Source organism: Protopterus annectens, chromosome 1.part0 (genome assembly GCF_019279795.1).
Source record: "Protopterus annectens isolate FY-2018-M chromosome 1.part0, PAN1.0, whole genome shotgun sequence".
Lineage (NCBI taxonomy): Eukaryota > Metazoa > Chordata > Ceratodontiformes > Protopteridae > Protopterus > Protopterus annectens.
The window spans coordinates 109,940,240-109,956,742 of NC_056725.1; the positions used below are offsets into that span (position 1 = coordinate 109,940,240).

The 16,503-nt window shown below is 41.3% G+C and overlaps 1 protein-coding gene across 1 annotated transcript in view; it reads right to left on the bottom strand.

Moving 5' to 3' along the window:
* Positions 1-275: 275 nt before the first annotated feature.
* Positions 276-16,503, bottom strand: part of POLR2I (RNA polymerase II subunit I) — a 602,163-nt gene continuing 585,935 nt past the window's right edge. Inside the window, exon 6 of the mRNA XM_044087218.1 lies at positions 276-812. Coding sequence (XP_043943153.1) covers positions 750-812 — 63 coding nt within the window. The 3' untranslated portion in view covers positions 276-749. The remainder of the gene's footprint in view (positions 813-16,503) is intronic.

A 16,503-nucleotide genomic window follows, 5' to 3' on the forward strand; every position in this document is an offset into this window, starting at 1 on the left:
TGCCTTGTATTATTAACAAATTCTGCAAATTCCCATTTGTATGTTCCACAAGCATAAGGCATAACTGGCCATCTTCCCTCTCAAAGGAGTTCTAATTCAGAGCTGCCCAGGTTTTCTTTGTGGCAAGAATCTGTTTGCCTTCATTTGAGGCACTTGGTGAGTTGAAAGGAAACTGCACAAACCAGTGCAGGTTCTCCACCTATAGTGTTGTATGATGTTCTCTGAAGTTTCGAAATTCCATAAAAGTATTTCTCTAACCAAAGACAGAACTCAAGTTCTATAAACAAACATTTATTATATACATGTCATACAGTACAACAGAATGGGACAACTAAAATGCAAATGTTACACTAAAGCAGAGATGTTAAAGCCTTACTGCTTTACACTTTCCTATAGCAAAGTACAAAGGTCAAGAACACTATCTCTTCATGGAATATCCAATATTAAACTGTACAATCTATAAATACATCCTGGACCACAGAGACATTTACCCAATTGAACATTCTGATTTGCTGAATTACTTAACTTGTTGAATTCTAACCTTTGGAAAAAAGTAACAAACTAGGTAATAAATGTGCATTTAATATAACAAGCAATGGTTTTAATTATTACAAATAAGATACTTCTAGGGTTAAACAATCTGCATAAAGCTTAAAATCAGTACAAATAAAAAAAAAATATCAAGCATCTTGGCTTTGACCATCAACAGCCACATTTTCAGCAGCAAATTGAAAAAAGAACCAAGTTTTTCATTCTGTCCACCGATGTCCGCAGTGTGGTGCTGTACACACGTAGTATAATCTCATGGCATCCTGTAATTCAAAATAAAAGTAACAATTACAAAATGACATTAAATTTGGAACATTAATTATTCAGGTTCAAGTTATTACCTTTTTTTTTTTTTTTTTTTTACATCACAACTCTCAGAACTAAAGAAACAGCAACATCAAAATCTGAGGTGTGCCAAAAGTAGCATATGTTAGCAAATGAGATTAAGAATTACCATGTCTTTAGTCTTTACAACAGTATTAGTACCCGTGAGACTATGCATTTAGCAAGTGCCAGCTTGCAATTTACCTTTCTTATCCAATGACAAGTAACAGCAACATGAACTGTCTATTAACTACCTGAAGACTAAATCAGTCCTGTAGCAAAACAGCTGAAGTTTTCATAAAACTACAAAATGGATAATTTATTCCGATTTACCACTCTCTCTTTTTAAGTAATGTAGACCTTTAAGATGTTGAGCCATACAATTTTGTGAGAAAAGACTCTCAGTGTTCATTTCCCCCCAAAATATTCAGATTAGATGTTGCGAAGGTAATAACACTTTCACAAAAAAATACTGCTTGACCTCCCAAACACACATACCTCTCAACCTGGAAACATCAAAAAACTGGACAAAGGTCCATGAAAAATAGGTACAAATCTGTACGCTAATTAACATAACATTTGCATACCTAATTATGTAACCCCACCCACTCCAATGGAATTGTGGGATGCCAACTTTCAAATTCAAACTGAAGAACAAACAACCAAAATATGGCCCCAGAGTCCACCTGCAGCCATTTCAATGCCCCATTACTTGGCTATTTTGCTCCATTTACCATAAAACACTAATGTGCATACTCCTTTACTTCTACAGTGATTATCTGGATTTCATTTAAAACTTTTATTTTACATTTTATAGCACAAACACTAATGACATCTGCTATACAGTCTCACAATGAAAACAGACTTTGCATTAAAAATTCTCTGTCCTTGAAACTTGCATTCATTGAAACAGCATTGAAGCCCACATTCAAAGAAAATGAATCTGGCCAGTGACAGATAAAGATTACATTGGAGCTATTTTCAAATCATAGGCCCCTTGCACACGAAACATACATGTGTTCTTTAATACACCTTCCTGACTGTATTAAATTATATTCTTTGTATAATACAGCACACTTGTTAGATCGCATTTCAAATTTCTTGTTTTGAACATTTTTCCAGTAAGCAATGAAACAAAATGCATGAACCAATAATGACAGAACTGCCCAATTCAGAACATTTCCATCATAAAAGTCTACTCAAACTTCTACAGTCCACCAGTATCAGTAAAATATGCACAATCTCTGCAGAAGTAAAAGTCATCAAAATAATTCCACATTAAAGAGATCTGTAACTAATGAAGAGGTTGCTGCTAGCAAACAACTTTATATTTCATTGTTTCATCTAGAAGTGAAGTGCCTGCTGCCCTTCAAGAATAAATTGCTTATGTTATATTAAAAAATGACAAGCTAGTAATATTTCTATAGGAAATGGATGGCAATCTGATAACAGGTTCATAATTACTATGTACTTTTCCAAAGGAGGACTCAGGACTGCACCATACACCCCATTTAAAAGTACAACACAGCACAGTATCAGCAATCCATCTACATACTGTGGGAGTAGAACCCAAGGACTTCTGCAGCAAAAGCAAGTATGCTAACTGTTGTGCTACTAACAATGCAAGTACACTTTGCATAAGCAGTACTAAACTTCTCTTTGCCTGAAGAAGAACTGTGCAGCACAAGAATTCAGGAAAAAGCCAAATGTGTTGGGGGTGGGGGGAACAAAGGCCCAAAACCAGGGCCACATTTTAAACGTTGCTTGTATAATCTTAGAAAGTTGCTAGAATAAAATGTTGTGTTACCACGTGTTTCCTGAAAGGAAGACTGAAACTTAAACAGCTATCATTATTTAGTGAATTCAGTTCTCACTGATTTGCCAGAAAACCACAACTTTAATTTTTATTTAACATCTGTTTATCAGGAAAGTCCAACTTGGAACAAAACCAATTTTCAGCAGAGGCTCCAGACATATGTCTTTGTATCATGGGAGGAAAACAGAGCACCAAGAATAAACGCACACAAACACAGGGAAGGCATGGAGACACCACACAGCAGGCACTTCAGCCAAGAATCAAACCAGAGAACCTCTTGCTGTGAGGCAACAGCACTACCACAGCACCACTACACCATTTGAATTTTAAGAGGAACAGACCAAAAGTATGAGCCAAATATTCCAGACATTCTGTAAAAAGTTGTACAATTGACAGCTACAACTCCTACAATCAGAAGTGGTGGCATGGGTAGAGAACTCAGGATCCTGGGGCATTTTACACAAACACACACACACACACACACACACACACACACACACACACACACACACACACAGAAAATCAAGTAGTAAAAGCAGAACGGACGGTTACGGACCTGCTAATTCAAATACCTGCAAATCAAATAGTTGTAAATGCGGTTACGGACCTGCTAATTCAAATACCTGCAAATCAAATGGTCGCACACACACACTAGTGAAGTGTAAAAGCAGAATGGATCTGCCTGCTGCACTCACTGAATTGAAGTTTGAAATGAACGGGTTAAGGCTTGCTTGCGGATGGATTAACCTTGCTGATTATTCATCACCGACTGTAAATCAAAATCAGATTTCTAAATTAAAAAAAACACTGCTGGGTCTGTTGCTGCTCTCTCACAGTTCCGCTCCATTATATCTATCTATAGACAACATATAGACAGATAGATATTAAAGGCACTGATAGCTTTGAGCTTCCTAACATAGCATGTCAGAGTTAACATTTATTCTCAAAGTCACTTTTATCAGTGTGTGGTGTATGCTCTCAACCTCTTACCCTCTATAACTAGAGATACATCCGAAAAAAACAGTGACATTTTGTGTAAAATATTAGTACTACTCAAATGACAACTGTCATTTATTAATGAGATCCACCAACTCTTCTCTCAAATTTGCCATTTTTACGAGGAGCAGCAAAAAATAGGACGTCGAGTTATTAAATTTGCCATTTTTACGAGGAACAGGAAAAAATAGGACAACGTGGAGTTATTGTTTGGTGTGCCATATACACCAAGAGACAGGAAAACAAAAATCTTTTATCTTGCATTCCACAGGTCTCAGCAGCACTTACAGCTGCATGCACCTTTAACGTCTACTTTACAGAAATACCCATTCTCATCAAAACAATACTATCTCCATATATTAAATGGGAAAAAAAGACCACAATTTGCAATAAATATTCTCACTTCAAATCACTACTACATATTACAAAATAATTGCATTTATATCCTCTTTGATAGCATTGTAACCATGTGAAAGTGTGTAACATTTCCATCAGTCAGCAAAGCAAAAGACATTATGCAAAGTCTTTCAAGTGCTAACGTGTTTAAACAAATCAAGTGTCAGTTACAGTATTCAACACTGACAACTTCTATTCAAGCACAAACAATTCATATACCGAACATTTAAAAGAAAAGCAGCAGTTTATGGTTCACTCACCCAAACGTCTTTTTGCGTTTTACCAGTTCTGCATTACTGATTAAAATGAGTTAGTTACTTATTAAAAGTACAGTTGTGTACACGTACCATAAATGTAGATGTCCGTGTGTATTCACTGTTGCAGTCATTACATTCGGGTAATCTGCTGGCAGGTTGCCCTCAGTCGGCCTGAATATCAAACTCTTGGGTCCTGCGTCGGTTGCTGTCTCCTCTTCCATGTCGTCAGGTGTATAAAACAGGTAGCCGACGCCATTTTCTTTAGTTTTTCTTGCCCCAGATATCAGGTGCCCCCCAAATGGGGAGCAAAAAAAAAAAAAAAAAAAATATATATATATATATATATATAAAACTATAAATACATGCAATTGTCACAACATAAACTTTACCTTCATCTAAAAGCAAATACACCACAAAGGTTGTAGAATATAATGAAGGAAAGAAAAGCTGTAAAATAAAGGGGGATGGCGGGTGGGTAACCTGGAGTGCAACAGTGAATACACTCGAACATCTACATTTATAAGTGTACACAACTGTACTATGTTCTTCGTGTTTCACTACTGCAGTCATTACCATTTGGGTAGAATCCCAAAGCTATGGATGGGAGGCTGGAACTAAATAGCATTAGGAGCGGCTATAAGGCCCTGCAGAACTGCAGTGGCAAAGCCTGCCCTGGACTTAGAGAAGAGAGGCAAATGATAATACTTTGTAAAAGTATGAACAGAATTCGAAATAGCAGCTTCTAGAATGTCTTTGGTTGGCACCCCTCTGAGAAAAGCTGCTGATGTAGATGCAGTCCTGGTGGAATGTGACCTAATGCCCTTGGGCACAGGTTTACCATGCTGCAAATAGCACAAACGAATGCAGTGGCTTATCCATTTTGAAACTGTCTGCTTTGAAACAGCCTTTCCCTCTGATCCTGCAGCAAATGCCACCAGTAGCTGCTCAGACTTTCTTAGAGATTTGGTCCTGTTTAAGTAGAATCTTAGTTGTCTGTGTACGTCCAAGGAATGCAGAATCCACTCCCCCTTGTTCTGCAAATTTGGGTAAAATGTTGGCAGGTGAATAGTTTGGTTAAGAGCCACACTGGATACCACCTTAGGCATAAAGGAAGGACTGGTCCTGAGGAACACCCTGTCTGGGTAAAATATAATAAAAGGCTCCACAGCCATGAGGGCCTGTAGTTCTGAAACCCTTCTTGCTGAAGTGATTGCCAGAAGTAAAGCTGTTTTAAAGAATAAAAACTTTATATCAGCAGTAGCAGCTGGTTCAAATGGAGGCAGGGTGAGCTTTTCCAACACAAAATTGAGGTCCCATGCAGGAATTGGTGATCTTTTGGGAGGCCTTAAATTTTTGGCCCCTCTAAGATACTGTTTTAGCAAAGAATGAAAAAAGATTGGTGGCTCTGTGTTGTAATGAGCCGAAATGGCAGAGGCACAGATTTTTATTGATGAAAAAGATAGGCCCTTGTTAAGCATCTCAGTCAAGTATTGTTAAAGCTGAGGGATATTTGGCTTTGCTGTGTCAGTTCCTTGTGTTTGGTTCCAAGCATAGAATCTCTTCCATTTATCAGCATAAGATTTTCTAGTACTAGGCCTTCTGGCTTCCAAAATTACATCCATCACAGATTTACTGAGAGGTGTTGTTTGAATAAAGTACAGTTTTGTACCTACCATAAATGTAGATGTTCGAAGATCCACATTGCTGCAGTCATAACTTATGGGTAAGTCCGCTGTCCTCGGTCGGCCCGAATACCAAAGTATTAGGCTGACGTCGGTCATGGGCGCTCAGATCTGACGTCAGAGCGTTAAGGTATTAAAGCGCATGACCGATGTCATTTCCTCAGTCTTTTCTTGCCCCAGATGTCAGAAGGCCCTAAAAATAAAGGCAACAGCCAAAAATAGAATAACTCCCTAAAACCATGTACGAAAAACAGCTACAACCCAAACCATACAACCACTCCAAACTACAGAGGGGGAAGGAGGGAGGGTATATTGGACTGCAGCAATGTGGATCTTCGAACATCTACATTTATGGTAGGTACAAAACTGTACTATGTTCTTCATCTCACATTGCTGCAGTCATAACTTATGGGTAGAATCCCAAAGCAGAGGTAAAGGGAGGCTGGCAAAATCATAAAGCATTGGGAGCTGCCAAAATGCCCTGTAAGACTGCAGTGGCAAATCCAGCCCTAGATTTGGAATAAAGAGGAAGATGATAATGTTTAGAAAAAGTGTGCACTGAACTACAAGTAGCTGCTTCCAAAATATCTTTAGTAGCTACCCCCCTTAAAAAAGCAGTAGAAGTGGCAGTAGCCCTAGTGGAGTGAGGCCTGAATCCAGCTGGAATCTCCTTACCATGATGAGAATAACAAAAGCAATACAAAGGCCAATCCATTTAGAAATAGTTTGTTTTGAAACAGGTTTCCTGAGAACCCAAAGCAAAAGAAACAAACAACTGCTGAGACTGTCTGAACCCTTTAGTCTTGCTCAAATAATAACGAACTGCCTGTGAATATCCAAAGTGTGCAAAATTTTCTCCCTTTATTTTGGGGATCTGCATAAAAAGTAGGCAAATGAATAGATTGGTTCAAGGCCACATTTGAAACCACTTTAGGCATAAAAGTAGGGTTAGTACGCAGAGATACCCTGTCCTTATGAAAAATTAGGAAGGGTTCAACTGCCATTAGAGCCTGTAATTCAGAAACCCTTCTAGCAGACGTAATGGCCAACAAAAAAGCAGTTTTCCAAGATAAAAACTTTAACTCAGCTGTAGCTGCAGGTTCAAAAGGAGGTAAAGTAAGTTTTTCCAACACAAAATTGAGATCCCAGGCAGGAGTAGGAGCTCGGGTCTTATGTTCTTTGCCCCTCTAAGGAATTGCTTAAACAAAGGATGAGAAAACAATGGTGGGTCACAGTCATAGTGAGCAGAAATGGCTGCAGCATGAACTTTTATAGAGGAGAAAGACAAACCCTTGTCCAATAATTCTGTAAGATATTGAAGAGAAACACTCAAATCAGGCCTAGAAACATCAAAGCTCTTTGCTTTGCTCCAAATAAAAAATCTCCTCCATTTATCAGCATAAACTTTCCTTGTACTAGGCCTCCAAAATAACATTCAAAACTTGTTGAGGAAGCTGCGACCCTCCAGGTTCTAAAACAGAATATGCCAGGCTGTTAGATGCAGGGACTGAATCCTGACATTGAGGAAATGATTGCCCTCCTGAGTCAAAAGGTGTGGAATCAAAGGCAAAGGGTAAGGAGGTTCCCGTACTAAACTCCTCAACAGAGGGTACCAGTGCTGTCGAGGCCAGTCTGGAGCTATTAGAATCATGGAGGGCTTGTCTTGTCTGACCTTCAAGAGAACCTTTGGAAGTAGAGGCAGAGGCGGAAAGGCATAGACGTGAAGATTGCTCCAACTGAATGATAGAGCATCCACTTTCCAAGCTGTGGGATGAAACATCTTTGTGCAAAACTTTGGCACCTGGAAATTTAGTGGAGAAGCGAACAGATCTATGTCTGGAGTCCCCCATATCATTGTCAACTGTTGAAATACATGAGGATCCAATTTCCACTCGTGGGGATCCACTATCCGTCTGCTCAAAACATCTGCTAAGGAGTTCTGTGCTCCTGGCAGAAACCTTGCTTGAAGAGTGAGTTGCAAACTGAGAGCAGTCTCCCACAAAATCATAGCTTGCCTGCAAAGAGGGTACGAATGGGTTCCCCCTTGCTTGTTGAAGTACCACATGACAGTAGTGTTGTCTGTTTGAATCAACACCTGCCCTGGGAGAAGTAAATACTTGAAAGCCATCAATGCAAACTGGACTGCTAACATTTCCTTCAAGTTGATATGTAAATGTTGAAGTCTGGCAGGCCACGTGTCTTGAACCCATTTTCCATTGAGGTGTGCTCCCCAAGCCTTGTCCGAGGCATCCGTCGTTAAAATCTGACTCGCCTCTGGTCGGGTCACAGAGAGTCCCTTGTTTAGGTGACATTCCTGAGCCCACCACAAAAATTCCTTTTGAATGCAAGGTATTATCTGAATGACAGTGTCCAGATCTTGGCAGTGTTGTGTCCAAACATTTTTGAGATACCATTGTAGCTTCCTCATATGCAGTTTGGCATTGGGAAGCACCAGAATACAAGATGCCATGAACCCCAAGGCTTGAAGGACTGTCCTTGCAGTCAGCCTGGACCATAGAGACAATTGATGGAAGTAAAGTGAAAGATTCCTTTGCTTGTCCAGGGTCAAAAAGGCCATCTGGGAAGCTGTATTCAGTCTCACACCCAGAAAGCACATTTCCTGAGAGGGTACTAGACTGGACTTTGTTTCGTTCACAGAATACCCTAGGCACCTTAGCACTGTCATAACATACTGTAGATGGTGAAGAAGCTCGTGCTTGTCTTGAGCAAGAATCAGGCAATCGTCCAAATAAGGATAAATTTGTATTCCTCTTAACCTGAAGAAGGCTATCACTGGAGCCAGAACTTTTGTGAATACCCTGGGCGCAGTAGATAAGCCAAAGGGCAATGCAGAGAACTGATAATGTAAAGTCCCAGTCCTGCAACTGGGCCTGATAGGAACATGAAGATAAGCCTCTTTGATATCCAGAGTTACCATCCAGTGATCTTTGCCCAACAGAGGCAGAAGTTGTTGCAACGCCAACATTTTGAATCTTGGAATGTCCAGATATGTGTTGAGGATAGATAAATCCAAAATTGGCCTCCAAGTGTTTCCTTTCTTTGGTACAAGAAATAGGCGAGAGTAAAATCCGAGGCCCACTTCTGACAGAGGGACCTGCTGTATAGCCCCATTTGAAGAAGTAAAGAAATCTGTTTGTGAGCCTCTACCCTTTGCTGAGGAGGAACGTCTGGCATGCCTTTGAAAGGAGGCAATGTGTGGAAATAAAACTTGTAGCCTCGGTCTATAATGTCCAACACCCATTTGTCCTGGGTGACTAGAAACCAATTTTGCTTGAAGAGTGCCAACTTTCCTCCCAAAGGAGCTGCCAGACAGGAAGGATCTGGCAGCTGGAAATGCAGGTCATTGGGCATGTTTACGAAAGGACTGGCCCCTGCCCTCACCTGTAGATTGTGCTGGTGAACTCCACGGTCTAGGCCTGAAAGAACTCTGAGCTCTGCCCCTACCACGTCTAGATCTACCCCTAGACTGCGAATCAGAAGAAGGTAAGTCCAACCCTTAGCAGGCCAGTTCCTGCTAAACTTAGGGGGCTGCACCTGCAAAAAATCTTTAACAGTCTGCATAGACTTAGCCTTGTCTTCCATTTTCTTCAAGACAGCCTCCACAGGAGAACCAAACAAAACTTCAGACTGCAAAGGAGCATCTAAAATCTAGCTTTGACATGCTCTGACAAATTCTGATCTTTAAGCCAGGCGTGCCTGCGAATAACTGAACCAGTGGCAGCCACCCTGGAAGAAGCCTGTAAAGCATCAAAACCACACTGCAAAGCATGCTTACCCACCTGATCAGAGGCATGTACCAAATCCTGTAATTCCTTACACTCTATGCCCTCTGCCAAAGCATCCACTTTAGATTTTAACTGAGTAAGGAGAAAATTCTGGTACTTCAACATATGAAACTGGCAATTCAAAGCCCTCATTGCTAAAGTGGAAGAGGTATACACTTTCTTACCCCACCTTTCCAAAGCTCTAGCATCCTTATCCATAGGAACTGGATTCTTTACAACAGAAGCCCTGACACCCTTAGGTCCCTGGCTAATAGTTTCTGGGTCGGCCCTAGGGCTCTTATAAAGATATTTATGAGCCTCAGGCACCCTGTAATACCTATCCGGCTTAACTGGAGCAGGAGGCAAAGAGTCTGGATTAAGGGAAGCCTCAGAGAAAACGTCTTGAACAACATCCAAAACAGGAGGTATAGCCAAAGGCCTATGCTGTGGTAAAAACAAAAATTCCCTAAGCCTCTTCTGGGAATCTGAGAAATCCTGACCTTCCCATTTAAAATGCTCCCTCATAGAATGCAGGGTTTCTGAAAAAGAAAAATCCTCTGGAGGAGAAGCAGAAGGAGTGGAATCCTCTGCGTCTGAATCAGAATAAGGAGGAAAATCCTGAATGTCTTCAGCCGAAGACTCTGAGTAATCTGAAGCCTGTTCCAAACTTTCCATTTCTGGCTCCACCCTAGGCCTCTTATCAGGAGGGGGCACAGAACCCCTGATTAAAGTAATTAAATCTTCTTCCATTTTAAGCATGTGTTTTTAGGCACAGAACCTGCAGAACTAGGACTGACACCTGTGGCAGGCAAACCAGGCCTGCCTTTGGAAGGTACCTTAGAGACAGAAGGAGAAGGCCTAACCACCTTAGGCAAAGAAGGGAGAACAACAACCTGAGAGGCCCCCTCAGCCTGACCTGACTCCTGAGAGGCCACATCTTGCAAAACCAACATCTCCCCCTGAGACTCAGTTGAAACCTCGGCCGGTTCAACCGCATCCACCATAGTGTCTAAAGAACCGGCGTCCGGAACGGACGAGTCATCCTGCTTGGGCTTTAAAGATTTATCTTCGGAGGATCCGACGGCATATTGTAATTACACCGCTCAAGACAAGCCTAGCACAATCTAACCTACGTTTAATGGTGCTTATTAAATCTAGCACAAAAGCGACACCCTACTACGCCGTGCTCAGGTCCCAAACAAGGAATACAAAGAGAGTGGTAATCCCTATGCGGTATCTGTTTCCCACAAGAAATACAATTATTCACTTTTTCTGACATCCGGAAATAACTGAGGCAAGAAAAAACAAAAATATTCCCCAACGGGGTACTTAGCCCAACTTGGTTTCGGTCTGAAACTCAGAATACGAAAATTTCAGAACGCCGAACGGCACTTGCAAACGCTGCTTCTGCTTCGGACCATGCGGCAAAAAAGACTGAGGAAATTACGTCGGTCATGCGCTTTAATACCTTGACGCTCTGACGTCAGATCTGAGCGCCCATGACCAACGTCAGCCTAATACTTTGGTATTTGGGCCGACCGAGGACAGCGGACTACCCATAAGTTATGACTGCAGCAATGTGAGATGAAGAACATCTACATGATCAGCCATGCTGCCAGGTTCAGAGTTTGGAGCGGATCGTGTAGGATTTGATTGTTCTGCTGAGACAGTAGATGAGGTATTTGAGGTAAGTACCAAGGAGGGAGTTGAGACATAATCCTTAGGATTGGGCACCAGTGCTGGCGAGGCCAGTCTGGGGCAATTAGAATAATTTTTGGTTGTTCCTGTCTGACCTTTAGTAGGAACTTGGGGAAAAAGAGGCAGAGGAGGAAAGGCGTAGACTGATAAGGTTTTTCCAACTGAAGGATAGGTCATCCACTTTCCATGCTTGTCTGTGATAAGTCCTTGTGCAGAATTTGTCCAGTTGATAATTCTGGGGAGAGGCAAATAGATCTATGTCCGGGTTCCCCCACTTCTTTGTTATCATGTTGAAGACGTGTGGATCCAGTTTCCACTCGTGAGGGTCCATAAGGTTTCTGGTAGGTCGTCTGCCAGAGTATTTTGTTTTATGGCAGGAATTGAGCTTGAAGGTGTACTTGGTAAGCCAAGGCTGCGTCCCACAAGGCCGTAGCTAGTCTGCAAAGGGGGTAGGAATGTGTGCCCCCCTGCTTGTTTATGTACCACATAACCGTGGTGTTGTCCGTCTTTATCAGTAGTTGTCCTGGATGAAGTAAGTCCTTGAAGGCTGTCAGGACATTCTGAACAGCTAACATCTCTTTCTGGTTGATATGCAGATGCATTTGTTTTGGGGTCCATATGCCCTGACTGCATCTCCCCGCCAGGTGGGCCCCCCAAGCATAGTCTGATGCATCTGTAGTTAGGGTTTGGTTTGCAGGGGGGAGAGTGAAAGACAGTCCCATGTTCTGGTGACATGTCTCTGCCCACCAAAGAAACTCCTGTTGTAGGCAGGGAATAAGAGGAATCATTGTTTCCAGACTGTGACAATGTTGACTCCATTCTTTTCTTTTACCTGTTCTAACCCGCTCCTTTTGCCCTGCGGGCTCACTCCACTCCCCCACCCCCAATTCCCACACACCCCCAGTGGTCCTAAACTTATACTTCACTAACCCCCCCCCCTTTTTCTCATCCTATCATATCCTCCTCATCACTAAGCCACTCCCCTACCTCTATCATTCCTCATTAGTAATAATTAACTCTCTTTGGGCTACTCACTCACCTTTCCTCACCATTTACTGCACTGACTACTTCCCAAATCAACTCCTATGCAACCTCCACTAATTTCCTATTTGCATAATTTAACCCCGCTCAATCTCTTTCAGCACTCTCTCCTTTTTTCTGCTTCACCTACTCACACAAATTACTCCTACCTCATTTCTACTTATTACAATGGCCCCAACACACAAAACTATTTTCACAAACATACTACTCAACTACCACAGTAGCCTCTCTTACAATACCTTACTCACTAACTTTCTTAGAAAATCTTTCTCTTCCTGAACAAAACCATCACTTCCAGCAAACTTTACCATCTTTTTCATATACTCTCTTAGCCACAGTAACATAACCTGTACCTAACTATGTACTACCAAAATATCACAGAGCAACCCATGTTACTTACTTCACTACCAAAAAGAATTTTAATAATTTCTACAAAATCCTTACATTTCTACAATACCCCCAGCAACACCCCCTCCTAGACGGTGATATTCATCCAAACCCTGGCCCCAATACTGACTATACCAATTACCTAGACAATTTAACATTGCCTGTGATCTCTACATTAACTAAACCAACTAATTCCCTCCTGATAACTCACCTTAACATTCGAAGTATAAACAATAAAATTTCCCACCTGCATGCACTCCTAGAAGTGCACTCATATGATATTCTCTGCCTTACAGAGACTTGGCTACAACCATCTACTCTGGACCAGGAAATTACCCCTCCTGGCTATAATATCCTTAGATGTGACCGTAAAACCAAAAAATGTGGAGGTATAGCCATTCTCTATAAATCTAATCTCCAAATTTCCCCCTTTAATGTGCTCCCATCATTAGATATAAAGTCTGAAACCCTGACTGCCAAACTCCAAATCAACAACTCCAAATCTAACTAATTTGCATGCATTTCCCCCTGGTAACAATACCAATACTCTTGAAAATTTACTTAGTTACCTCTCTACCAAACTACCCCAGGAGACCATTGTACTGGGTGACTAACATCGACTGGTCCACCTGCAGTTCCACTAACCCTACTAATCACATAAATCTCTTTGGATTCTCACAAATTACCACTCCTACTAGAATCCACAAACCTAGCAGTAAGGAAACCACGCTTGACTGGATCCTTATTAATAGCCACCCTGAAACTTATACACCAGGAACCCTTCCTGTCTATATCAGCGACCATATGCTTACCTACATTATTAGACAAAAAGTCCATATCCCAACTACTAATAATTTCAAAACCTCCCGCTCTAAAAATTCTTTAATCCAGACAGCTTCCTAAACGAACTACAAGCATGTTACTGGTCACCAATGACTCATCTTGAACTTGATGAAGCAGTGACCTACTTTAACACCAAATTTCTTCAAATCCTAGATTACCATGCACCTTATCGCTCTTCTAGAATAAGAACCAAATCTGCCTCATGGCTCACAAAACAAACTAGGCAAAAGATGCTCCTCAGAAATAAAATCTTGGCTAAATGGAGAGCCACCAAATGTCCATCAGATCACCTCCAGTTTAAACAGTTAAGAAATGCCACCAAGAAAGATATTCTTAAAGACAAAAAAGACTTCTATCTTCACCTCCAACAAACCAGTCAACAAATTCCACAAAAATTTTGGTAAGGGATAAACAAACTTCTTTAGCCAGGCCACTCTACTACTCCTGTCCCTGCAGGATTCAACCAAAATAACTCCAACCTGATGCCTTTAATAACTACTTTACAGAAGCCATTCTAACCCTAGCCAATTCTTTACCTCCTTTTACTGCTTCCCCACTAAATACCTCTAAGATTTCATCTCCTACCTTTCAAATACAACCTGTACCTACATCTTTCATCTGTAAGCTCCTTCAAAACTTGAAACCTTGCACCCCTTCTGCTGACCGTCTCCCAGCTGAATACCTACAAATTGCCACAAAAGCCATAGACTATCCCATCTCTATCCTTATTAATAGATCTCAGAAGGCAAAATCCCTACCATACGGAAAGTATCCCACATCATCCCTCTACATAAAGGTGGATCATCTATTGAGATTTCTAACTTTCGGCCTACTGCCTTACTCTCCCCAATAGCCAAGATAATGGAAAAATGTATTCACAAACAACTACTTAACCACCTTCTACAAAATAAGCGACTAGCAAACTGCCAACATGGCTTCAGGCCATTCCATAGCACAACGACCGCCCTGCTATCCTTCACAGACTCTATAAACAAAAATCGTAACAATAACTCTTTTCCTCTGTGCTATTTATTGACCTGTCAAAAGCCTTAGATATGGTTAACCATAACCTACTTCTAGACAAACTAAAAGCCAATTCACTCGATCCACAAGCATTACAATGGTTTAGGTCTTATCTGGAAAACAGACAGCAAGCAGTACTTTGGGATAACAATCTGTCTACATTACTTCCAGTAAATATTGGAGTACCCCAAGGCTCTATCTTAGGTCCCATTCTTTTTTTCTTATTTATTAATGATCTACACAAACATTCCACAAGCCACCTGCATTCAATATGCAGATGACTCTACTTTAATCTGTACAGCTAAGAAAGTACAGTTGTGTACCTACCATAAATGTAGATGTTTGAGTGTATTCACTGTTGTAGTCATTACACTTGGATTATCCTGCTGGCAGGCTACCCGCAGTCGGCCTGAATTCCAAAGTCCTGGTCCGGCGTCAGTTGCTGTCACCTCTTCCCTGACGTCAGTGCACCAGGGGTATATAAGATGCAGTTGTCGCCATTTTCTTCAGTTTTTCTTGATCCCAGATGTCAGGTGCCCCCAAGAAGGTAGGCAATACATATTGTTTATAAAAACATACAGTAAAATAAACACAATACCTTCATCTACAAGCAAATACACCACATAGGGTGTATACAATAGAGAAGTATAGATAAGTCCCAGCAAAGAAAGGGGGATGGAGGGTGGGTAACCTGGACTGCAACAGTGAATACACTCGAACATCTACATTTATGGTAGGTACACAACTGTACTATGATCATCGTGTTTCACTGTTGTAGTCATTACACTTGGGTTGAATCCCAAAGCTGAGGTAGGACGGCTGGGTCTAAATAGGATTAGGAGTGGCTATGAGGCCCTGCAGAACTGCAGTGGCAAAGCCTGCTCTGGATTTAGAGTAAAGAGGTAAGTGATCATGCTTTGTAAAAGTGTGCACAGAACTCCAAGTTGCAGCCTCCAAAATTTCCTTGGTTGGTACTCCTCTGAGAAAGGCTGCTGAAGTGGCTGCTGCCCTGGTAGAATGCAACCTAATATTGTTAGGCACTGACTTGCTATGCTGTGCATAGCAGGAACGAATACAGTGTCCTATCCATTTTGAAATAATCTGCTTTGAGATAGCCTTTCCTTGTGATCCTGCAGCATATGCTACAAACAGTTGCTCAGTTTTTCTGAAAGCTTTTGTTTTGTCCAAGTAGAAGCGTAGCTGCCTGTGTATGTCCAAAGAGTGCAGAAATCTCTCCCCTTTATTTTGGGGATTTGGATAAAATGTTGGCAAATGAATGGTTTGGTTAAGAGCCACACTGGATACTACCTTTGGCATATATGTTGGGTTTGTCCTTAGAGAAACCCTGTCCAGATGAAAAATGATAAAAGGTTCCACTGCCATTAATGCCTGTAACTCTGAGACTCTTTTTGCTGAAGTTATTGCTAGTAGCAGAGCAGTTTTCCATGATAAGAATTTTATGTCAGCTGTATTGGCTGACTCAAAAGGAGGTAGTGTGAGCTTTTCTAACGCAAAGTTGAGGTCCCATGTAGGAATTGGTGCTCTCCTTGGGGGTCTTATGTTTTTTGCCCCTCTGAGGTACTGTTTTAGCAGTGGAGGAGAGAAAATAGGAGGTTCCGTATTGTAATGAGCTGAAATGGCAGCGGCATGGATCTTAATTGATGAGAAGGATAGGCCTTTGTCCAGCATCTCAGTTAGATATTGTA